Consider the following 24,749-nt stretch of genomic DNA (forward strand, 5'->3'; position numbering starts at 1 on the left):
CGGATGACCTTGTGCTTTCAAAATTGGGAATTTTGTTTGGCTAAAAGAAGAAGAATATGAGGTGAATAAAAAAAACCTTGAGAAGCCAAACTTCTGTCTTGACAATTTTCTTCTGATGACGAACACAAAAGTTAAAGACAAAACTAAGTAAACGAGTTTATTTCGGACTTAAGCGTTATTTATAGGGTAATATGCATGATGAGTTCTTCTTACCAGTCCCATTCCTTCTCTGTGAAAATCCACCTCCAGTCCATCGTGTGTCGCTCCGCCGCAGTGCATTGTGGGATGTGGGCTGGATGGTGGCGAAGTCAAGATGGCTGTGGAGCTCCGGCAGGGTAGGAAACCTGCAGCAGGGAGGCCCTGAATGAGATTTTCTACCGAAAACCCTACGTTCCCACCGCTGGCGTCGCCATTGACCTGTGACGGACTCTGAGGGTTCATCGACAGCAACAGGATCCCAAACAACTGGGGGGGGGGGAGAAAGTCTCGTATGAATTCCGACGAGAAGGAGGACTGTGAGTGTGCGCCACCACAGGCCGAGAGGAGCCCCGCAGGAGGAGCCCAGAGGTAGGTTCTCCGTCAGGAAAGAGTCGATGAAGCAGGGTTAGGCTAGCAGGCTAGTTAGCCACTGATGGTAGCGTTACCATGCGGAAGCTAATTGCTTTTATCCACGACTATATTGACATAATATTTAGATTACACATGGGTTGGTTTAATCATAAATTTTGTTATTATTTTAAGAAAATATAAAGTCTTCCATAAGGACTTCGGAATAAGGCCTGTAGTTTAACGCTAGTATATGCTAAGCTAAGTTAGCGCCAAGATGTCAGAGCACCTGACACTTCCCTTCTTCACTCTTTGTTATCGCAGAAACTGTTTCGGTTTTATTTTGAAATATAAAAAATAAATGGTAAGGTTGCGTTTATGAGCAGCAGTGCCAAACAGTGGTAACTCTGCACCAACTGCATTTTAGCCAAAGTGGCTCTGTTCTTATTACCAACAACATTATGATTATCTGCTGTTTCAGATTTGGTGGTTCGCAATCACAACAGTGTAATGTGTCATGCGACAGACTTTAATGGAGAACTTCTACACTTTTCTTATTGGTTACTGCGCAGGTTGATAGTGTAAAACGGAACTTCACAGGACAAGCAGACTATTATTTTGCCTTTTGTCAATGTGTCACAGTATCACTATCTGGCCAAAATATATTTCCAAAAGCAATGCAAATACAGTTAATTGTTGTGTCTCACTTTATGAAAGAGTATAAAACCAAGCTTTTGCTTAGTTGCTTGTCTCTGTTGTTCTTATTTTCTCACACCTCACATGCATGATTTCCTGTTTCAAAAATGGCTTGATAAAAGGACAGTATTTACATAAAGTCATCAAAAGGAGTAAACATGATAAGCAATTAGTGAGGCATGCTTGTCTCTCAATCTTAACAGAAACAAATTGTCCACTAATGTCAAATGTCCATCACTGCTGCAGACTTGTGGTCCAGTGTGGGTGGCTTTAATAGGATGTATACCACCAGGGAGCCTGCACCCCTAGGTCAGTGGGGTGCAGAAATCCCAGTTCATAGAATGGCATAAATTAAAAACATAATGCCAAGCCATGGACAGTGTCTCTAATATAATATTTAATATAACTCTGTTATATTAAGCTAACAGTATGTGTTATAATTATCACGTCTGTGATGCACTTCTCCATTTGATGCTTTTTTTGTTGTTCCATTAGTGAATACGAGGAGCCTGAAATAGAAAACCCAGAAGCCAGCCGAATGTGAGTAACTTTCATTCTCTTATTGGATTTAAGCACCTTTTAGCCACTTCATAAGGTTCTCAGTCTAATGGCTAAACACTCTTGCAACTTGCAACACCACCCATCTTAAAAAAACATTCTTAATCTCAGTATTATGAAAACAGGGAAAATGTATAATTTCTGCTTTGTTGCAAATTTGACTACATATGAGAAATACCCCAAGTCAACTTCTTTACTCATTATACTAGTGATTTGCTGATGTTTGATAGTTGATTAGACGATTACAAATGCCTGATAGTTCCTACCTAGAGATTTGGCCACTCAGTGCATATCTGACTTTATACATTTGTGTCACCTTGACAATTCTCACTGATTATTTCCTTTTCTATATATGTTCTCAAGTAATCATAGAATGACTGTGACAGTGGAGAACATGAACAGGTCACAATGAAATCTTCTCTGATTTAAGGCGATGTCTTTACACAGCATCACCAGAAATCATTGTCATATTGAAAATATCTGATGCATTATGAAGAGAACAATTAGCTGTTTATTACAGACTTCCGTTTGGCAAAACAACAACAGTCCTTTTGCACATTTGCAAAACTGCAAATTGTGCCTTGCCAAATTGCAGGTATTACTTTTCATAGTAGTTCCTGAAGATGTGCCAAGAAATACAGTTACCTAAAATGGTGCATTTTGTGTTCTTCACAACTCTTTAAAACATTTGCACGTGATGTTGATTATTTTGTCGAGCCAGTGGTCTTGGCTGTCTAGTCCTGGGTTTTGGGTCTTTTGTTAATTTTCTCCCTTGACTCCTCAATGATTATCATTATAATCAAGGAATAGAAAGGGTAAGCCTATATTTTGTAATTCTGTTTTCATTTGCTCATTTATAAAGTTGATATAGAGTTGATGTGCTAATAACACTCTTGCTGATTTTGATCTTCGATTAATTACATGTAAAACCAAAGAAAACTCCAGGCACTCCTCTTTTCTTGTGATTGTTTTTGTGTGGCATGTCATTGTCATTCATCTTTGATGGTGTTCACCAATTGAAATATGTAGAAGACTTGTGTTTTCAAGTGTAACTTCTAACTTGCGTCTTACATCTGCACTGCAGGAAGCGAGCAGCTGCCAAGCATCTAATAGAGCGCTATTACCACCAGTTAACAGAAGGCTGTGGGAATGAGACGTGCTCGAACTCGTGGTGCGCCTCGTCAGTCGGCTTTAACCGCATGGACAACAATGCAGCGGCGGTTAAAGCCCTCGAACTTTACAAGGTTAATGCCAAGCTCTGCGACCCTCACCCATCAAAGAAAGGTACGGCGTCGGCCTACCTGGAAAGCGGTGCTCACAGCAACTCAGCCTGCAGTAACAGGAAAGTGAACGACAAACATGTTCACTCTATACGGGACAATTTTAAAGGTGAGTTGTTGTTAAGAATCTCACAATACGATTCCATTTGGATTCTTTATGTTAAGGCAGACAGCCATAAAGATTTCACTTACTGCAAGGTGTTTTTAATAAAGCTATTTATTGGGTGAAAAAAATATGTTTTTATGAACTCCATAAAAATACTGCATCAACTCTGTTACTTTGGACCACTAATTTTTCCACAAGGGTTTAAAGCGGAGGAAACGTTTTGCATCATAGTCAAGTTTCATTTGTCAGAATGTGGTGAATCAACAAATCAACAAAAATTTAGGTATAAAAAAATGTAGCCTCACCAGAACACTTCAATTACTCCCACCTGAGACAGTGACACTTGTGTTCCTTATGTTCAGTCTACTATGTTATTTTGTCTTTGGTACAAATAATCCAGTGTTGTAATTGTAATGATTAATTTTGATTTTTTTTTTTTTTTTGGCAAAATCGGGATTGAATACCTTTTAATAAAAAACATCAAGTAATTGTCTGGAGGTCTCACACACACAAACAAGACAAGCATCATGCCCATGCTGTGTCAGTGTGCACAACCAGAGTTTAAATAAAAGCTTATCTTTCTGTGTGGTCAGAATATTCCGTAGGTTGTGGTTGATTGGCCATCCTTCAACAAAGATTAATTGTGTCTGTCACCATCTCTGTCATCAAATGCAATGCAATTGATGTCCGGCACAACAGGGTCCACCCAGTCTACCACTTACTGTTTTAGAGTTTAATCATTGTTAAAAGAATGTGAAGTGATGTGAAAGGTAAACAAGGTAGCTTAGTAGTACTTATTACAAGTACTGATATATCTCAAGTCAATGGGATTAATTTAAAACACTAAACCGAAACATGCAACCAGTATCTACAGTAAACAATGAATCAAAGGTATTTAAGTGTAACATCTCTCCTAAAGTTTGATCGTCTGTTTTACTCTTCTGCGTAGATTCATGAATTTTAAAGTGATTACCCACTTTTATCCTTATTTTAATCATTGGTTTTATTCTGTGTGCAGATGTAAATTACCTGACAGAAGAGAAAGTGTACGAGATCTTGGACATCTGTGGAGAGAACGAGGACTACTCTCCACTGATCAGAGTAATAGGTCGGGTTTTCTCAAGTGCCGAGGGCCTGGTGCAGAGTTTTCGGAGAACCAAACCACACACAAAGGAGGAACTAAAGTCTCTTCAAGGTAAGGATGAGGACAAGGATGAAGATGAGAAAGAAGCTGCTGCTGCCTGCTCCGCCACAGCGATGGAGGATGATTCCCCTGCTGCCTCTTCATCAAGGGTCGGAGAGGGCTGTTCAGGGGATAATGATGTCCAAAAGCTGGCCCCAGATGAGGTATCTGTGGACATTGAGGCTGTGCGCCGGGTCTACGAACGCCTACTTTCCAATGAGAAGATAGAAGCAGCCTTTTTGAATGCACTGGTCTACCTCTCGCCAAATGTAGAGTGCGACCTAACCTACCACAACGTATATTCTCGTGACCCCAACTACCTGAACCTATTTGTGATAGTGATGGAAAATAGCAACCTGCACAGCCCAGAGTACCTGGAGATTGCTCTCCCGCAGTTCTGCAAGGCCATGAGTAAACTCCCGCTGGCAGCTCAGGCCAAGCTGGCACGCCTATGGTCCCACTACAGCGCTGAGCAAATTCGACGTATGGTGGAAACCTTCCAGCAGCTCATCACCTACAAGGTGATCTTCATGGAGTTCAACAGCCGCAACCTGGTCAATGACGACGACGCAGTGGTGGCAGCCACCAAGTGCTTGAAGATTGTCTACTATGCAAACGTGCTGGGTGGGGACCTGGATGTGGAGCACAATGAGGATGAGGACGAGGAGCCCATCCCTGAGTCCAGTGAGCTCACGCTGCAAGAGCTGTTAGGGGAAGAACGGCGAAACAAAAAGGGCCCTCGGGTGGACCCGGTGGAGACTGAGTTGGGGATCCGCACTAACGATTGTCGGCGGCCACTAGTTCCCTTTGAGGAGTTTGTGAATGAGCCTCTAAACGAGGTACTGGAGATGGACAAAGACTACACTTTCTTTAAGGTTGAAACGGAAAACAAGTTTTCCTTTATGACGTGCCCCTTCATCCTAAATGCAGTCACAAAAAACCTTGGTCTTTACTACGACAACCGCATCCGCATGTACAGCGAGCGGCGTATCACAGTGTTGTACAGCTTAGTGCAGGGTCAGCAGCTAAACCCATACCTGCGGCTCAAGGTGCGGCGAGACCATATCATTGACGATGCTCTGGTCAGGGTATGTCTATCTTCCTTTTTCCGCTCACGGTTTTTATTCTCTCGGATTTACTGTTTTACTCATGAATATTGTTTGGTTTCTCTGCAGCTGGAAATGATAGCAATGGAAAATCCTGCAGACTTGAAGAAGCAGCTGTATGTGGAGTTTGAAGGAGAGCAAGGTGTTGATGAAGGAGGTGTTTCCAAAGAGTTTTTCCAACTAGTGGTGGAGGAAATCTTCAACCCAGACATCGGTAATTATTTTGCTTTAATGACCACTCCTGGTTTAACTCTCCCTTCACTTTAAAGTGAAAGAAAATTGTAAAAAAATATGCATATAAAAATGAATTAATATAAAAAAGATATGATATTATTACTTTATGCTATAAAAACCGCTGCCTGTATTTATCAATAATAAAAGATTGTTCAGTTTTCTATACAATGTGGTTTATCCTACCTTTTCTAGGCATGTTCACGTATGATGAACGAACCAAATTGTTTTGGTTCAATTCCTCGTCCTTTGAAAACGAGGGCCAGTACACACTGATCGGCATCGTTCTGGGTCTGGCCATTTATAACAACTGTATTCTGGATGTCCACTTCCCCATGGTGGTCTACAGGAAACTGATGGGCAAAAAAGGAACCTTCAGGGATCTGGCTGATGCCAATCCAGTAAGAAAGGGCGTCAAGAAACCTTTTTTCTCTGTTATTTTTTACCTCTGCTAAGGTGAAATGTGACTTTGTTGTATAGGTGCTGTACCAGAGTCTGAAGGAGCTGCTGGAGTATGAAGGCAGCGTGGAGGAGGACATGATGATCACTTTCCAGATTTCACAGACAGACCTGTTTGGTAACCCGCTCATGTATGATTTAAGAGAAAACGGGGATAAGATTCCAGTCACAAATGAAAACAGAAAGGTGAGGCACAAATTAATTTTACCTCTGACCTCCAGCTGTCGTCAGCTGCTGTGACTCTGATTTAATACCACTGCTAATGTGTCCTTGCAGGAATTTGTGGCCCAGTACTCGGAGTACATTCTGAACAAAAGTGTAGAGAAACAGTTCAAAGCATTCAGGAGAGGCTTCCACATGGTCACCAACGAGTCGCCGCTCAAGTACCTCTTCCGGCCAGAAGAAATCGAGCTGCTTATCTGTGGAAGCAGGGTGAGAGTTGACACCGGCAATGTGACTTTGTCCAGTAGTTGTTTTTTTTTGCTTTACTTTATTATTTTATTTATTTTCTTTATTTCTGTGACACACTACAGAACCTGGACTTCCTCGCACTTGAAGAAACAACAGAATATGATGGTGGTTACAACAGACATTCACGAATCATCAAGTAAGTAAAGGAAGGCTGTTTTTTTAATCTACTGTTAATTAAGAAACAGTAACTGTTTTTTCTAATGAAGAGGCAGCTGATGGAACGAGCGTCTACCATGTTTGCAAGGAACTAGACGTGTGGTTACTTTTCTGACTGTCTGGAACATCTGCTGCATTTGTAGAGAATTTTGGGAGACTTTGCACTCGTTCGGTGAAGAGCAGAAGCGACTCTTCCTGCAGTTCACCACTGGCACTGACCGAGCACCTGTAGGGGGGCTGGGCAAGCTGAAGATGATCATCGCCAAGAACGGCCCTGACACAGACAGGTGAGCTACCCCTGCTGTTAATGAAGCCCTTGTTTCCACTGTATTGCAATAAAATTAAATCCAAGCACAACAATTTTTGGAAGTCAAATTTAATGTAATGATAGTCCAGGTGCTGTCAAATAGTCACTGATGATGTCATTTGTATTTTTCAATCGCTATACTTCACATTACGCCACATTAAGTAGCACGGAAGCTAAGACCAAAAACTTTGAGTGTATCCATACTGTAATCAATGTAAAATCTGCAGCACTGAAGTAATCCGTCCGTGGTAAAACAGCTGAGTCTTCCACACTTCACACACATCCGCTTATGTTTAAGTAAGACACAGTAAAATGCGATGCAAAGTGAATCATCAAATGTTTTGTGATTCGCCTTGATAGGTTACCGACGTCTCACACGTGCTTTAACGTGTTGCTGCTGCCTGAGTACAGCAGTAAGGAGAAGCTGCGAGAGAGACTGCTGAAAGCCATCACCTATGCCAAAGGATTTGGCATGCTCTGAGCCTCGCCCCCCGCCCCTCCCACTCCAGACGTTTGGCGAAAGGGACTCGATCTCAGAAAGCCTCTACGCCCCAGCTCCCGCCTCCTTCCTTTATCAGACACGGTTAATCAGAAACGGTGGCAAAAGACTAAGAAAGAGTTTGGAAGGGAAACAAAAGCAAGTCAGTTATAAAAAGGAGACATGGTTCCAATAGAGCACTCTGGTAGTTTCTTCTACTGTGCCTGTATCATCCGTCATCAGTGTGAGCACACAGACCTGATCAAATTTCCCACTCCGCCAGCATCCACTTCACGTGAATGTGCTGCAGCCTCCCCTTCCTTTTTTTTTTTCTATGTACAGAGAAGATCATTTTCCTTATTATTTATTTGAAGGTTACCGTACATTTTTTCCAAGCCTGCCTGTTTTTTCCCTAATCATGGAAGAGAGAGGGTTAATATTAAACTTTGTGAATTGAAGACTTTGCATCAAAAAGTTGATTTGAACTTAATTTCACAAAACAAAAACTATGTCGTCAAAGCCTTTAAAGTCTCGATCTCATGATGTTGACAGATTAGGTCAAGTTTTAGTGTAGAGTGTACAGAATACACATTATTGTATTTCTCATGGGAAAACTAAGGAGCTCTAGCCATGGCTGTTGTGGTGGTTGTTGTTGGTTTTTTTTTTTTTTTCTTAGTCAAACCATTTATACTGGTTTGATTCAAGCTGCTCTTACACGCCCTTGCTTGGTCTGTTTTGTTTTTCCAGGCACGTGCAGTGTAAAAGGACATTAATACCTACAAACTTTTTAGTTATGAATAAAGGAATGCCCAATAGGAATAAAAGAGCGAAAAACATTCTGTGCCGAGCAAAAAAGAAGGATGTAAACACAGCATAGCAATAACCACAACAGCTCTAGCTTCAGCTGATTACTGTAATCCTTATCAAGCAGGTTTATGGTAAAGATAAGCAATGAGAAAATTCCAGTCATTTAGTTTAATTTTTTTTATTTTTTTTATTTAAGGCCTTTTTTTTCTCCCCAGACGGGTGAGCGGACAACGCACATTCGACTAAAACCTTGTCAGAGCTGTGTAAGTGCACTTAGACATTTTCATAATGTTTTTTTTTTGTTTTGGTTTTAGGCCTCAATCCACCACCATTGATTGTTTGAAACATTCTACTTCCATATCTTCATTTGTTGGAGATTCCAAATGTAAACCCACAGTATTTATATATCAGCAAGGTCATGCGATGACAGCATATCAGGCATGTTTTTCGAGGACACACTCTTGTCAGCCTGTCAGTGACAATGTTCTCACATGGAGAAACAGATTCATTTTTGTGCCAACCCTTGCAGTCGGCTGAAGAGTGAACCCTGTTGCAGTGCTGTGTAGATTGGCAGGCGCGCTTAATTTTTGAAGCAGAAGTTGGTACAACAGTGTCGGTCATGTCCAAAAACAAAAGGCCACATAAGCATTTCTTCGTTTTTGCTCAAATAATGGGCTTTCCAAATAAAAGCGGTCTCTGTTCACACCAGCGTTTTGGCTCCATATTTGTTTTTATCCTTGTTCACATTTGCCTGATTTGCCTTAAAACCCAAGTTGCGAGACCACTGATCCATTTTTGTAGTGATAAAACATTGCTGGATACAAGTTCCAATTGTTACTCAATGCTCAGACGAGAGCTCATCCCTGCCCCCTAGCGAGCTGCATATAGACTTATGGCCAAGCACTGCTGACAAAGACCTACAGAAAAACAGGATTGTTGCTGGTTTGTCCAAGTTGAGTGAAGTAGTTGCAGAGATTTCGTTCTTCTTAAAATTAAACCTGATGAAAGTTTTGGGAAACAGTGATTGCAACTTTCCTGTTCTGGCCTTTTTACAATCAAACTCTGCTGTGTAGTTTGAAGAATTGCAAAAAGTTATGACCAAAAAATTACATTTGGTTGAAATTTGGTTAACTGTGGGGAAAAATTGCTTGGTGAACGGATAATAAAAAGTGAACCAACTAAAGGACAAATGATTCAATAACAAAAGCAGGAAATCAATATCAGAAGCCAGAGTTTTTCAATGTGGAGAGCAAACCCCTAGAGGAAACAGTGATGTACTGGAAAATCATTTTATACAAGCACTTCATGTGGCGTTGTTTAATAGAAGAGCCCCTGTGTGATTTTTACATGTAAAACACAAAGTTCTTGCCCCGGTGATGTGAATTCACACCTGTGTGAAATGTGAGACTCGACTTGAGTTTGTGGTGGTGATGGCAGCCAAGCGGGCTTTCAGAGTGCTGCTGTAAACGCCAAACCTGAGCCATCTGTCTTTTGTCCTCTTGTTCTTTTTTTTTTTTTTTTCAATCATCCTGGTTTCAACCTGATCTGGTGTTTTGTTGTGTGAGCTTAAGCAAGAAGAATGGCAGAACAAACACTGGACATATAGCAAATGTATATGTGCTTAACAAGTACAGCTGAACCCTGTTAAGCCTGACAAGAAAATGGTTAGTTATTTGGAGACTGTATTTAGTCCAGATCTGGTTTCAACTGTTCTACATTTTGTTGTACCTGTGTTTGTAACCCTGTAGCTGCTGCTCACCATGGCTCTAGTGCTTCGAAGGTCTATAGAAGGAAAGTCTACTTGATTTTGGAAAGGGAAACATTTTTAATAATTGGTGTTCCGAAACGTTAAAAAGAAAAATGAGTAGAGGTTTAAAAAAAAAAAAGTATACAGTGCTGTTGGAACATGCAAAATAAAGACGACTGCTTTTTCCAACTTGTATCTCCTTTAAAATTTTCATTTACTGGTCCTTTTGTTGTCAGTAGAAAGATTGTCAAGTGTGTGAAGATAAAAGTCCTGCAACACAATTTTTCTAAAATATTTGTATAAAAAACTCAACATGTTTAAAAAATGTTTAATTTTAGGACATTGAAAAGATAGTGAATGTAGGTGTAAAGAATTGTATTATCTGTGTAGAAGTTACTAAGACAAAGAAAATCATACAGTATATTAACTGAGCAAATTTCAAGTTCTTACATATCCAAATGAATGGTTAAATATCAACAAAAACCTGTAATGTAATAAATATTTAGTATGCTAACCCCTGATTATAAAGAGTGGGTAAAACACTTTCCTGCTATAAAGGATTTCCTGTACTCCACCATTTGGCTGCTTTGGTTATATTTTGCTAGGTACTGATAAATTATTAATATAACACAAAAATTCCTGCCAGTAACAGTTTACACTTTGGTAATAACAAAGGTAATTTAGGAATTATTCCCACATAAAGGAAATGTGGGAATAAAAAAGAAAACTTTTTTTTTATTTATTTTTTTTTATTTGCAATAAACCGTTCTCTGAGCAAGTGGAAATATTATTTCACCAGCTCCATCAGAATCAATTCAATTCACCAGAAAGAACAGCTCAGGTACAGTGGGTCAGCGAGAGGGTGTATTAACATGCGTCCTCCTCCCTGTTTACTTTGTATTTAATTTGTTAGCAATTCCACAATTGTATAATGTATAATGTATGTATAGAAACATACCATAATTTAAACATTGTTTTGTTTTTAAAATACTTACTTTTATACTTTATGAATCCCAAATTGGTTTTCATTTTTTAGGAAACCCATTTAAGTACAATTGCACATACCTTTATTAGTAAATAAATACACTTTTTGGGTGAAAACTGTGGCTTTGTTGTAAAAATATCCTAATTAAAAAAAGAACCCTCTGTTTATTAGTTTTTTATTTTTATTAGTTTATTTTTTTAAGCAATGTCAGAATGTTTTTTGTATGATCCATAAATTACAGCTAATGCATCAGGAGAAAATATTATCAAGTGCTTATTAATTTTCAATTTATGATGACTTTTTATTATGAATTCCTACACTAAATAACAGTTATCAGGCACAATTTGTGAGAACTGTTTATAAGAACCTAATTTCACCTAATAAACGTTGGTTGAAATACAATTTATTGTGCACCAAGATCCAACAGGACAACCTCGGAAACCAAGGAATGCCTTGGTTCCCTGCAGTATTTATACAAAAGCACACATTAGTCAAGATCTACATTAAGACTTCGGACTTGGTTTGACATATTCACCAGTCGCTGCTTGAGTTTACGCTGCGAGGATTCATACTGATTTGTCAGTTTTTGAAATTTGGAGGACATGATTTCCAGGCTGCTTTCGATCTGGCTCACTTTGTCTTCCAATTCCTTGGCATCAACCGCAGCAACTAGTGACTCGTCTATGAGATTGTCTTTCATCAGGATTGCCCTCCCCTTCTCCTCAAGTGCATATTTGGCGTCAGGATACTCGGTGAGCGCCTCCATCAGGTCATCTTTGGACAGGGCAAATAAATCAGAATAGCCCACGCTTCGAATGTTGGCTGTTCTTCGGTTCCCCGCCTTACTGCCCTTGATCCCCAGGATACTGATTTCACCAAAGTAGGCCCCATCACTGAGAACCACAAACTGTGTGACACCATCATCTGCTACTACTGCCAGTTGTCCTTCTTTAATGATGTACATTTCTCTACCAATGTCTCCTTTCTTACATATGTAGTCGCCGGGACTGAAGACTTGCGGCTGAAGCTTGAGGACCAGCTCGACCAGCAAACCGGCTTCGCAGTCTTGAAATATTCGCACTTTTTGTAGTGTCTCCAGATGAACGTTAATGGCTATCTCGGCCTTCAGTTTGTCTGGCAGGTTCTTCAAAACCTGCTTCTCGTCACAGGTTTTGTCTTCCGTCCACAAGTAGTCGAACCACTTCACCACTCTTGCCTCCAGATCTTTGGTGACTTTGCGAAAGTGCATGTACTGCTTGATGGAGTCAATTTTGGCCTGGAACTCTACACGTGCAGCATTCATGTTGGATATCATTGCACCGACATTTCCTACGATTGTGGCAAAGATCAGAACCCCAGTGAGGAAGTCAATCACTACGAAAAAGTACTCAACATCTCGGACTGGTGGTGGCGTCTCCCCAATGGTGGTTAGGGTAAGGGTGGACCAGTAGAAGCAGTAGACGTACTGTCGGGCCAGACGACCATACTCTGCTTTCTTTATATCTGGATACACCCAAGTGTCTGAGCCAAATCCAAGTACTTTAGAGAAGGCGAAGTATAGGCAGGCGTTCCAGTGGATAATAATGATGATATAAAGAACAAGATTACCGATTCGGAATATGTTTGGGAAGTTAGTTCGTGTTTCAGTCCGATCAAAGAACTCAAAGAGGCGCCCCAACCTCAAGAGACGGTTGAACCTCCACTCTGGGTTGTTGACTCCAAACTTGATGAACGCAATGTCAGTAGGAAGAAGGGATATGACATCCAATTTGAACTGGAGGGTCTTTGTGTACCTTTCTTTCAAGGCTTTCGCGTCCCTGACAAGCAGTCCTTGCTCCAGGAAGCCTTTTCAGAGGGGAGAATGTCTTTAGAGCCACAAGAAATGCAAAATATTTTTCTGCAAATCATCCAAACACTGACCTGTCCTGTATCTCACAAAAGTGTCAGTGGCGTACAGTGCGTCTGAAATATAGTCCAGAGCTATCCACAAGGTGTAGTTTCTGGACTGGAGCTCATTGAAACAAGCCCTGAAAAGAAGAAGAAGAATATTGTTAAAAAACAAGACAGACAGACAGACAGATAGATGGACAGACAGACAGATAGATAGATAGATAGATAGAGAGAGAGAGAGAGAGAGAGAGAGAGAGAGAGATAACCACAGTGAAATTTAAAGAAGTGTGGAAACAAAATAACATGAATACAAACCTTGCAATCAGTAACATGAGGTTGTAAAACACAGGGACAGAGATGGTGAGCAGCCAGTAGTAGTACATATCTGTGGCAGGGTCCATAATCCATACTTCTTTCCTGAATCACAAAACGTTTTAAGTAGGCCCAACATATAGAAAAATAGATCACTGATAGCTTAAGTTATATCAAATAAGACAAGGAAATGAATTTAAGCAAATAAAAGTAATAAAAATGTGCAAAAAGATCTAATAGATTTTAGGCAAGCTATATTTTACATGTAGTGAAAACTGAAAAAAAATAATAAGTGAAAATAAATATAATAACAATAAAAACAATATCTATATAAAACATTGCAGTAAAGGTTAACCAGGACATAGCTAAGTCTAGCTTTATTTAGCTTTATATGAGCAAAACTGTAATAATTCAAATAATAAAAAATAAAAAATACAGTTTAGTGTCTGAAAGTCCATGTAATGTTTGGTTTGTTCAACTTAACAACAGCTGGTAGTGACCATGCATAATAATAATAATAATAATAATAATAATAATAATAATAATAATAATAATAATAATAATAATAATGTTAATAGAAGGAAGTATATAATAGAAATATTCCTACGGCGGTTCCTTCTTATCATCCTTCTTGTCATCTTTCTTGTCGTCCTTCTTGTCGTCCTTTTTTTCATCCTTCTTTTCATCTTTCTTCTCGTCTTTTTTGCTGCAAATGTCCATAAAGTCAGATAGTTAATGTTTTGTCTGTTTATTCTTCAGTAATGCCAGTTAGACTGAAGAGGGCACTGTGGTACAGTACAGTTGACATACCTTCACCTGTGCCGAGCAGCCTGTTAAGTCTTAATACAGTTTTGTCATTTTATTAACTGCTAACTCTCCATAGACCAGAGGGAAAAGTATTGATTATTTCTAATCAATCCATCCAGCAGTTATTGATCCACAGCTGTGTTTCTTATTGACGACAGCATGAGTAGAAACAGTGATTTTCTCTATGGCCTTTGGAAAAGAGCTAGTAAACAAAGTAAATAGCAGCCAAACTGTGCTGTCACGCTTTAGACTAAAGACATTGAAGTACAGCATCTTACCCATCATTGTTGTTGCAGTTGTTTGTGTTGTGTCCCGCGAGATGAGGACGATCGCTGCAATAGGAAATGTCTTGATTAGGGTTTTTAAAAACACTCGTGAATCTCTAGAACACGTGTCAAACTCAAGGCCCCACAGATCTTCATATGTATGATTACACTTTGTGTGTGTGTGTGTCTGTGTGAGCCAAACTTTACTTCCAAATGCAATCAAATCTACATTGAGCATTGACTGCATTTTTATTGTTATTTTTCCAGCAGGATCAGTTTGCTGATAGTTATCTGGTCCTGGACAGCATGTATTTTCCTCAGAAATCGGAATTGGACGGAATTAGTAGACTTTTGGCCAATTATTTTTTTCAAGGCATTTCCTCTCTTCTCCAAATGTATAATTATATATATATATATTAAGCTGCAGTATTGACTGTCCTTGAGTTTGACGACTCTGGTCTAGAATTAGCAACATTCAGAATTTTGGACTAATAACATATAGGCCTAACTTTTTTTTCAGAGTTGTATCTAACAGTAGTTGGGTAATCGAGAAGTTGAAAAGTAGCACGATATGCAGCATGCGCTCCATTACTGTGCTCTTCTTCTCTGTGTCTTACACCAATAACTGGCTGAGTTTGCAGGTAAACATAAATCCTACCTGCTCTGATTCTGCATGTTGGCTTCTTTCCTTTGGCTGCTGGAGCTGTACTCTGACTGGAATATTCTGCTTCTCCACACTTGCATCATTGAGAACATCTTTGGAAAGACGTTGGCAGGACGTTAGTGGTTTATCAGAAAATGCATGTACTGGTGGGGGTGGGGAGGGGAGACCCCTTTAGGACTGGTGCCAGTTCCGAGTTAATGGTAGGACAGTTGAAAAATCGTGCATGTTTGATGGATTCTAACAAAGACAAATTTAAACACACACTTCACGTTAGTCCGTTCAGTCTCATTAGCGCAACACGTTTCTTCTTTAAATACTCAAATCCCTCTCTACAAGATTACATGGACTTTAAAGAGATTTTCATTGCTTCGCCTTGAATTTAGGGTTTTTTAAATCATAAAATGAATAATAATAATAAAAATAACAAACACAAAGAAGCTCACCTGAAATGTAATGACAAAGTTAGCTGTTCCTGTTAGTCAGAAGAGTCTTTTTCATGCTGCTCCAGCTCTGTGCCTTATTTCCATCACAGAGGAGACGGAGCTCCTGTTCACAAGAACAGACGCTCCAATAAAAAGCTAAGTTGAAAAAATTCACTGCAAGTGAGGATAAAAGGTAGAGAGGAGGTAAAACACTTCCTTTCTGGTGTGTTTCCTGCTGTGAAATCAATCAAAGCTATACCAACAACTGACAACAAGTGAGAAAGGAGGAGGAGGAGATGGAGGAGGGGGAGGAATTAGGTGAAGGAGGAGGAACTTCTCTGTCCCTTAAATTGTTTATTTTTTTTATGTTGATATAGTGTATAATCTGCACAGCTCTCATACGTGAATAGGTAACTTCATCTTTTTTTATTGTACAGTAAATTACAAATATTATTTGCACTGTTGCAACAATGCTACAATTAACGCCAGTCACAAATATTCACAAAGTCATAAAATGTTGTCAGGTTATAAACGTACATCGCTGAGGTTAACCTGTCCATGATTACATGTCTCTCTTCCTCTCTCTTCTCCCAGTCGGTCCTTTTAAATAATGCAAAGCTGAAGTGCAGACATCAGAGTCCACATGGAGAATCCCAGAGAGGAGGATTATCTTCCTGCAACTTCAGCTTATCTCTGCTCTCCTCTGCTTTGCCTCCCGTGAGTCTTTGCTGGACCTGCAGCATGTAGGTGGCAGCTGTGGCGCTGAGGGGGGAGGGGGAAGACATGAAGACAAGACTGTGGAGGTGAGAGCAGTTGATCAGTGAGAGGTGTAAACAGGCTACATACAGAGAATGGTGATAATGACATAATGCTCGAGTGTGTCTCCCAGCTCAGAACTGCTCTTAACTTCACTTGGGTGCGGCTTGTGAGCAGTTGAGTATAAACGTAGACTGTGTAATACTACATGGGTGTTGGCATTAGTTTGCTAAAGTGGTGCTGTGGAAGTTAGAAGAAAAGACTAAAGAAAATGACAACTGACCCTAAGTGTTGAATTATAATCTTGATCATAATATTGAATGACGTTATGTTCTCATCTGCAGTTTCAGGTTGTCTATATCCTCATGTTGATGTATGATCCTGTTTAGTGGAAAAATAATGTAATAAAAGTCACAGAAACAAATTCCAGTTAAAAAATCCCAGTAAATGAAAACTTAGAGGTAATCTTGTATGAAAAGGATTCCACACAAAAGTACATCAGTCCGAAAATGTACCACCTGACTTATGTTTTTGAGTTTTTTATGACATCATAACAGATCAAAGGCTAGAGTAGCTAATAAGACAGCTAGAGATGGTAGGACAGGAACCACTTGCACATTTGGAATGAAAAGATGAGGAAGAGGAAGAAGAAGAAGGCAGCAATGCAATATTAAAAATGGAAAACCCTGTAGAGCCTCCGCCGCCAGCTCAGGCTCACTCCTGTGGTTTCATTCATCTGTGTCATGGATCACAGTGGAGACGGACAGCACATGGGACGAAATCGACCCATGCTTTACATTGTGCCCTTTGGGGACTACCCCACAGCGAATCAGCTGGAAGAACTAGACATAGCCGTGTTGGACGAGCTGTGGGACGAGGGCATCTCAGAGGAGCAGTACATCGAACAAATGATACTCTTACAACGCGAAAGTGTCCTGGGCTCGGAGATTGACGAAGACGTTGGCGACTTTGAGGAGGATGAGGAGGGTGAAGACGAAGAAGAAGATGATTATGTTGAGGTTGAAGAAGAGGATTATGACTATAACAATGGTGATGCTGGTGGAAGTAATGGCGCCAATGTAATAATGGAGGACGACAACAACAACAACAGCAATGTTGATAATTCTGAGGCCGTGCTTGATGTCCCTCCTGCTGGCAACAATGACAGCAATCTCAATGTTGAATATATAGATAATACAGATGGAAACGAAGAGGCGCCTGCTGAAGGTCCACCGTGATCTTCACGAGAATTAGATTTTTAAAAAATGGCCCATTTAAATGTAAGGTTAAGGGGTAAGAAGTTAATAATGTGCTTAAACTGTCAAAGAAGTAGAAGAAAAACCTGATGGTGCTGGACGTGACATGAGTTGGATGTAATTCCACTCTACTTTCTTTTGTATCAATACAAAGCACAATATGCATTTTCTTGACTTCCTTGGCTTTTTACACAGGGAATTTGATACTTTGTAGTGTTAAATAGAAGGACTTGATGGTTTACAAAATGAGCAAATGCTTGGAGACAAGTGATGACATTTATGTAGATATACACTTGGTGACAAAGTTTTACTGGTTCTATTTATAATACTGTTTTCCCCCATCAAAGATTCAAATTAAATGCCCCCGCATGGGATCTATGATCAAATTCTGGACCACAATTCATTGTATTTTAACTGTGGACTCCCCACTGTAGTAACACTGATAAAACCTTCTAGTTGATGAAATCTGTTTTGAGGCAACAGAAATAACACAGCAAGTTAAGATAAGATGTGATTTTATTACCCACCCGAGCCCCTCAAAAAAGCAAAGCAGCACAGGCAAAGAGAACGTCTGAAGTCATAGATAGACAAGTAGAGATTTGAGTTTTGAGCTGTCGTTCTGATAAAATGGAAAATACTAAAATTATTCTACAATTTTTCAATCTCTCCTTACAAAGTCAGAGTCAACCACAGACAACTGTTTTTTTTCTTTCTGTTGTTTCTTTTCAGTTTCAGTGACATGTATTTGTATTTGTATTTCTGGACCTAATGGATGCTTTTGAAAATAATTTCACTAAATATTGTTATCAAATCTTTCAACCTTTCTAACCAAAAAGAAATTAAAGTATTTGTGATGACTTATATTTTCACGATACCTAAATGTTATATTGACTTCACATTACCTAAAAATACCCAGTGTTTTAAAGTGGTAGTGGATCCAGGTATATGAACCTTGAGGTGTTTCCAGTTTTACACAGTATATGACAATAATGAAAGCACCTACAGAAAAGCATTACATAAAAGTGTGTGTATGCATGCCCTTGACCAGAGTCCCTGAGCAGAGTCAGATTAGTCTTTGTATATGAGATTAGTGCTAATCTGGTGATGCTCCTGAGCAGCAGGGGGTGGAGTGAAAGATCAGATCTACCACAGAGATTTTTTTTTTGTTTGAAGTTCCAAGGACTTCAAACAAAAACAAACAAGATTCTCTGCAACACCAGCTAAATCTTTATCATTACTTCTGTTTTTTCTTCAACTAAATGTTGATGCAATTTTTTTTAACCTCGTGCCATGTTTTTGAATTTTATATTTGCGTTCAAAAAAAAGATGGAACGTTTTGTTGTGAACTGTTTGTCATGATCACTGTGTGTGCCTGACTTACGTGAGTTCATTTCAAGGTAGTGCTGATGACCGACAGATAATCACAGGCCCCGTGTGTATTCATAATTGCTGAGTTGCTCTGGAGCAGCTTGTTGTCGTAAGTGCATTGCATGTTGTGCTGCTTAATAATTCGGAAAGCACTGATGTCACAGATGAGCAAATAGAAATGGACGTTTGTGTGACAGTGTACATTTTATAATGTAATTAATACTTTAGTGTTCATTGTGGCTGCAGACTTTTGATCTCAGGGCAGACAGAGAGCATAAGAGGTACCTTATTATACCAAAAGTATAATGCTACTTTCTTATAAATGCCTGACTAATATTAAAATGCTTAAAATACAAATATTTCAGTATAATATTTTTTTCTGGGTATAACCCAAAATGCAACATAAAAAGTTTTATTTTTTATTTTATTATTGCTTTTTTGGTGAATATTTTTATGAAATGAGAATTTTTTTTCTTCAGGGGCCACTATGGCAAATCAGCTGCCTCCGTCCCATCCTGTCCCCTGGCTCCTCTGTGAAATCAAAATCTCAATGTTCAAAACTGTGAATACAGAATTTGTGTAATGTTGGTGTTAATGACAGTTGTTACCTGTAAATACAGAATTTGTGTAATGTTGGTGTTGTTCAATTTGTGGTAGAATAAATTAGGTTGATGAGAACTATTTACAAAAGACATTAGAGATACTTACTTTACTGGTGAATGGATGCACAGATAGGAGGATCTGAGAAGTTTAAACCCTGCCATAATGCAACTCCCAGAGCTGCTGATCGCGTTGACAACCTGTCAACAGCTGTTACTGATCTGACTCAACAATGTAATTAGTTTGAGATTGAAGATCAGCTCCACATTCCTTCTCCCAGGAGCCTCTGCTTCTGTATCATACTGCACAACTACAAAATCAGTTAAATCTCCATAAAACTATAGCAGCATGTGTGCATAAAATATGAACCTGTGCTGAATTATTACTATTTGGAGCGCACAAGAGATTATTAATTCACACTGATAAGATAACATATTCATCCCCCAAGATAGAGATCATATCATTGTGTGTGAAGATCCAAAGAGCTATTAAAATATGGATTTGTTTCAGTCATGGCAACATCATGTCTTATCTTTCCTTAATCATTGACTCTTCCTATTATTATAGAGCTGATAATACCTATGGAAAGCTCAGCAGAAAGTGATATATATATATATATATTATATTAAAATACTTTTTACATTACAATTACAATTAAGTGAGGACAGACTGCCAATCCACCAGAGGACCTTATGTAATGCCAAACAACCCAGTTTCCATTTAACCTACCTTGAACTGGTGATGTTATTGTTGAAAAGCAAGAACAATAACCACACAAACACAGACCACATAACTCCATATGTAGCTGTACAAATAACATTTTTATCATGTGGGCCAAGGGATTATCCTAATCAGCATATTGTGTATGAGAATATATACAATATAAACGTATTATCTTTCGTCTGCAAAATACGAGTCTATTTAAAATGTTTAGTTGTTATAACTAACTATAACTATAAATTTGATATTAGTTTAACATTTTATATTTCACTCCATTGTCCTGCATTATTCCTGCATTATTATCTTTACCATCGGTTCTAAATAACTTCTAATAATATCTGTTTATGCTAAAATGGGTCTTTGGGCGGGAACGCTGCCAACTGGCAACCGGGGCGCTCTATGCACACGCTGCGCAGAAACGCTCTGCACACGGCTCGTGACTGTGAGCTAGGACAGTGCGGCGAAATCAAGCTGAAGTTTACCTCAGCTTACACTTCACCAGGTATGATTTCGAATTAATTATATACATGTTTAAGCTTTAGATTATTTTATTTTATTATGAAATGTTGATACCTTAATCGTTTGTTGCTCGAGTAAGGTTAAGTTCATGTGACATCGTTTGCTGCTAATTTTCCGCCGCTTCGAAAGAATGTTCTCGATTCTTTTCTTTTTTTTTTTTAGCGAATGCACCTTGGTTTTTTTATTTCGTTTTAACTTAATGTTTGAAAGATACATTTGGTGTTTATTGGTATTTGCAGCTCGTTGATTTTCTGATCTCCATTGTACGTCAATGTAGTTACGAAGTGAGGCCAAAAGTCTTGACCCTGGTTAACTACGTAAAAAGTTAGGAGTTAAAGTTAATTTTTTGAAATAATGCACTAAATAACAACGGGTAGGTTCAAAGATTGAGTGTATTGCTTTTCAAACGTCAGTGAAACGCTGTAAATTAGGAGTCGTTCGCAAGAGCACGAGGCTGGATGTGTTAAATTGCACAAAACTTAATTTACGTCTCGCGATGTTTCCAATTTCCCGGTATTTGTTGCGCCCTTTTGTGAAGACTACACAAACCAGATCCCCATAACGGGGTTATACGATCCTTTTTTTAAACCACGTTTTTTCTTTTCTTTTATCCAAGAATCCGAGACCTGTCTATGTAGGAAAACTATTCGTGACCTGTAATATTATAAAAATTGCTCACTTTCACTCAGTTTGTTTACATTCAATATTCCCATTTTATCTCAATCATATATGTCAAAATCATACTTTTGAATAAGCAGCTTTTCATTGCTGCCTTTATATGCTGGTTGCACATACAAATTAATCATTCTTTAGTTTTTTGTGACCTATGGAATAATTTAAATTACACTACTGCCTCTCACTGGGTCTGCTTTCTTTTGGCAAACTACACCTTTCAGAGATGTCCTGGCTGATTATACAAAAAAGGGGGGAAATGGGCAGATAAGGAGACCACATGCAGAATAGAAAAGCAGAGTTTGGCCTGTACATGTTCTGTGTGTTTATCAAGATAACTGTACCAGAATAAGTAAGGGTCATGGCTGCACTGTGTCAAATGTGGATGTGTCTCATTTTAATTTGCATTTCAGGCTGTTGAATATGGATGACTGGGAAGAGACGGTATGTTTACTGTACCAACCAGTATCATAGAAAACCTTTACTATGCTAATTGTGTCCAACTGCAGTTCTTTCTAACTGTCAACACCTGATCAATGACCTTTGATTATAGGAAAATGCAGAAGTGGTGTCTGTAATCAGCTGTGCCTCAACAGAAGGTGATTTTACTTTCCCTTTCTGGTTTCTGTCATTTCTGGGAAAAATATTTTATGATACATCATGGTGTTTACTGCTAAAATTAAACTATGTATAACTGTAAGATAACACTGTTTCAGGTTCAAGGGAACACTTCTGGAAAGATGACAGTTCTGGAAAGAGTAAGAAAAAAAGAGTGAACCTGTTTGCCCTTTGTGAACCCTGCGTAAGATTTTTGTCTTAATTTGTTCAGGCAGTGGAGGTTGGCGAGGCAGGTGGGGAAGATTTACAGATTCTCTTTTCTCAAGTAATTCATTTCAATCTATGTTGTTGAACATTTTGGAAATTGCTAGATGACTTGAAATGGGACATAGCAGTCGCTAGATGGCATTTTATGTCCTGGTTTGGAAAAGAAGGGTTGGTGTTCACTAGTATAAGACCTGCATGGACAGTGCAGACAAGGAGTCCGGTGATAAATACAACTGTTAGAAACATTGATTTTTCTCTCCAAATGTTAAATAAAACTAGAATCTCTGAGATGATGATGTGCTTTAATCTAAAATCTGGCAAAACTACTATACTACCATTCTCTAAACAATTGCCACAGTTGTTAATGCTTCTGCCTAATCTGAACAGTAGAGACACAATGAAGCTATAGAAGAGAGATGAGTCCCACAAACAAAACTTAATGAATTAATGAAATATTAGGGGTTTGTGGCTGTTGAGGCACAAAACTAACTGGGCTGTTTTCTCTGTCATTATGTGCCTTCTGCAGGAGCTGATGAGAAAAGTAACGGCACTGGAACCATTACAGGAACCTCAAGCTTCAACCAAGGTTGAGTTTGTTAATGATAATATGTTGGATTTTGATTTACTTAATTAAGTTTTGATGTTCTGCCACACAGTACATGTCTGGTTTGTTTTCCATATGTTAGAACTAGTTGCAAACTATCATATCATAACTATCGTGTCCCTTAATCCGTTTAACGATGACACAATGAAGGCTTAAATGTAAAAAGTCATTACCCCACTGACCCTCTGATTTGTCACAAGCAGATTGGGAATTCTTCAAGAACACAGAAGGACAACAAGGTGGTATTAGAGGAAGAGGTGAGAATAATCCGTCACCTGCTTCAAGGGACATTTAAGGCGAACTATGTAGCTCCCTTTCCTGAAATCCGTACTGAGCTCATTGTTGGACCCTGTCAATAATTCACACAATCGGCACACTCACCATTAAAGACACAATTCAAGGATACACCACACCAGTGTTTACAATGACGTCCCTTTAGCTTTCAACAAAAAGGAATACAAGAAACAAGACAAATTGTGTGAAGCTAGAAACCTTATTCAAAATGTTTCACTCTCAAATATGCTGTGTGACTCCCTGTGAAATTGAAATTATTCAGTGTTATTTTTTAAGAATTCCCTGTGTAGTAAATCCTCAAGATTGTGTCATTCATTCATTTCTTCAATTCTATGTTTATTTGTCAGGACGCGGCAGAGGATTTGGGAGAGAGAACAGAAGTGATTTCAATGGTATGTTCATGGTTCCTACTTCCTTAATGTACATTCAAATAGCCTGCTGCACTGAACTTATTCTACTCTTTATTTTTTTTCACAGGAGACAGCAATGGATTTTGTGAAAGCGGCAAGTGTTATGGACTATCTTTATATTAATATATTCTGTTTGATATTGCTAAGTGATAATAACAGTGCTGGATGATGTGAACAGAGTTCAGAGGAGTAAGCCGAGGAGGTCATGGTGGCCGAGGAGGAAGAGGAAGAGGCTTCAGACGTGGTATGAACTACCATTTTTTTTTCACTTTGTGTAATGATATGTGTTCATAATAGGAATATGTCAGAAATAACCACATCCCTCATTGGTGCCAGTCAGTGATGTTGACCATTTTGCTGCAGGCACTGAAGGAGGCTCCAGGGGAGGCTTCAGAGAAGGTAATAAGATATAATAACATGTTTTTTAAAAAATATTTTGTCAATGTGCAAAGATATTTATTTTGTGTTGTTCAGCCTATTATGATTAATGGGTAATAATTTATTGCAGACGGAGAACAAAGAGGTAGAGGAGGCTTTAGAGGAGGTACAAAAACACTTTTTTTGCCCCTGTGATCCATATAAAAGTGACGATGATAACCAGTGATGTTTCAGGAGACAAGTAGCTTGTATTAATCCATGGCATTTGTGTAACGGCAGGTTACCGTGGAAAGGGCGAAAATAACTTTTTTCAAGGTTGTATGTCAAGTATTTGTACAAAAATGTTTTGATGGTTTAACCTTAGTACCATTTATTTTACTGAAGAGACTTTGTTTGATGCAGAGAAAGAAAACAAAGAATTAAAACAGAGGGATGAAGGCAGTGCTGACAGTAAGTAGATCTGTTCACTGTACTGTAACCAGTTCTGCAGTGGGATTGTTCCTCAGCTTACTCTTTCCTCCTGCTCTGACCCACAGAGCCAAAAGTCAGTTATATCCCTCCAGCCCTCGCTGAGGATGAAAACTCAGTTTTTGCTCACTATGAGACTGGAATCAATTTTGACAAGTATGACGACATACTGGTGAACGTCAGTGGAACCAACCCGCCACAGGCAATAATGGTATGATCAAATGCAGTATGTCTAGACTGAAATTATGCATAAGAGCTACAAATCTGCCCCCCTGCCCCCACCCTCCTGACGCCACTGCATGTTTACTGTGTTTAGACATTTGAGGAGGCTGCCCTGTGCGACTCTTTATCCAAAAATGTCAGCAGATCTGGATATGTCAAGCCGACTCCTGTACAGAAGCA

The 24,749-nt window shown here is 39.1% G+C and overlaps 3 protein-coding genes across 3 annotated transcripts in view; 2 read left to right on the forward strand and 1 right to left on the reverse strand.

Moving 5' to 3' along the window:
• Window positions 1-283: 283 nt before the first annotated feature.
• Window positions 284-10,270, forward strand: ube3a (ubiquitin protein ligase E3A). The gene is made up of 11 exons (XM_008325047.3): window positions 284-567; window positions 1,738-1,782; window positions 2,885-3,189; window positions 4,205-5,457; window positions 5,545-5,689; window positions 5,902-6,107; window positions 6,187-6,351; window positions 6,442-6,597; window positions 6,699-6,772; window positions 6,936-7,079; window positions 7,460-10,270. The coding sequence occupies exons 1-11, from the start codon at window positions 491-493 to the stop codon at window positions 7,578-7,580; spliced, it is 2,691 nt and encodes an 896-aa protein (XP_008323269.1). The 5' UTR covers window positions 284-490; the 3' UTR covers window positions 7,581-10,270.
• LOC103389617 (cyclic nucleotide-gated channel cone photoreceptor subunit alpha-like) lies at window positions 9,890-15,615 on the reverse strand. The gene is made up of 6 exons (XM_025062114.1): window positions 15,050-15,615; window positions 14,404-14,457; window positions 13,926-14,024; window positions 13,322-13,423; window positions 13,037-13,143; window positions 9,890-12,961 (listed from the first exon to the last, which is right to left on the reverse strand). The coding sequence occupies exons 1-6, from the start codon at window positions 15,145-15,147 to the stop codon at window positions 11,604-11,606; spliced, it is 1,818 nt and encodes a 605-aa protein (XP_024917882.1). The 5' UTR covers window positions 15,148-15,615; the 3' UTR covers window positions 9,890-11,603.
• Window positions 15,616-20,621: 5,006 nt separating this feature from the next.
• The window catches only part of ddx4 (DEAD (Asp-Glu-Ala-Asp) box polypeptide 4), a 6,377-nt gene continuing 2,249 nt past the window's right edge, over window positions 20,622-24,749 (forward strand). The window contains 15 exon segments of the mRNA NM_001294221.1: window positions 20,622-20,679; window positions 21,782-21,812; window positions 21,922-21,967; window positions 22,085-22,126; window positions 22,720-22,779; window positions 23,001-23,054; window positions 23,439-23,483; window positions 23,569-23,595; window positions 23,680-23,745; window positions 23,865-23,900; window positions 24,010-24,045; window positions 24,159-24,194; window positions 24,282-24,329; window positions 24,416-24,558; window positions 24,664-24,749. The exon segment at window positions 24,664-24,749 is cut by the window's right edge and continues 13 nt beyond it. Of these exon segments, the coding sequence (NP_001281150.1) occupies window positions 21,792-21,812; window positions 21,922-21,967; window positions 22,085-22,126; window positions 22,720-22,779; window positions 23,001-23,054; window positions 23,439-23,483; window positions 23,569-23,595; window positions 23,680-23,745; window positions 23,865-23,900; window positions 24,010-24,045; window positions 24,159-24,194; window positions 24,282-24,329; window positions 24,416-24,558; window positions 24,664-24,749 (746 nt within the window). The 5' untranslated portion in view covers window positions 20,622-20,679; window positions 21,782-21,791.

Source organism: Cynoglossus semilaevis, chromosome 14 (genome assembly GCF_000523025.1).
Source record: "Cynoglossus semilaevis isolate Cse_v1.0 chromosome 14, Cse_v1.0, whole genome shotgun sequence".
Lineage (NCBI taxonomy): Eukaryota > Metazoa > Chordata > Actinopteri > Pleuronectiformes > Cynoglossidae > Cynoglossus > Cynoglossus semilaevis.

Bases quoted from the DNA above. Each gene is read 5' to 3' on its own strand.
- ube3a (XM_008325047.3), top strand. From the start codon at position 491: ATGAATTCCGACGAGAAGGAGGACTGTGAGTGTGCGCCACCACAGGCC. The intron at 6,108-6,186 runs GTAAGAAAGGGC...TTTGTTGTATAG, and splicing joins ATCTGGCTGATGCCAATCCA to GTGCTGTACCAGAGTCTGAA. The intron at 7,080-7,459 runs GTGAGCTACCCC...TCGCCTTGATAG, and splicing joins AACGGCCCTGACACAGACAG to GTTACCGACGTCTCACACGT.
- LOC103389617 (XM_025062114.1), bottom strand. From the start codon at position 15,147: ATGTTCTCAATGATGCAAGTGTGGAGAAGCAGAATATTCCAGTCAGAG. The intron at 14,458-15,049 runs GTAGGATTTATG...TTCCTATTGCAG, and splicing joins AACATGCAGAATCAGAGCAG to CGATCGTCCTCATCTCGCGG. The intron at 13,424-13,925 runs GTAGGAATATTT...TTTGTGATTCAG, and splicing joins GATGATAAGAAGGAACCGCC to GAAAGAAGTATGGATTATGG.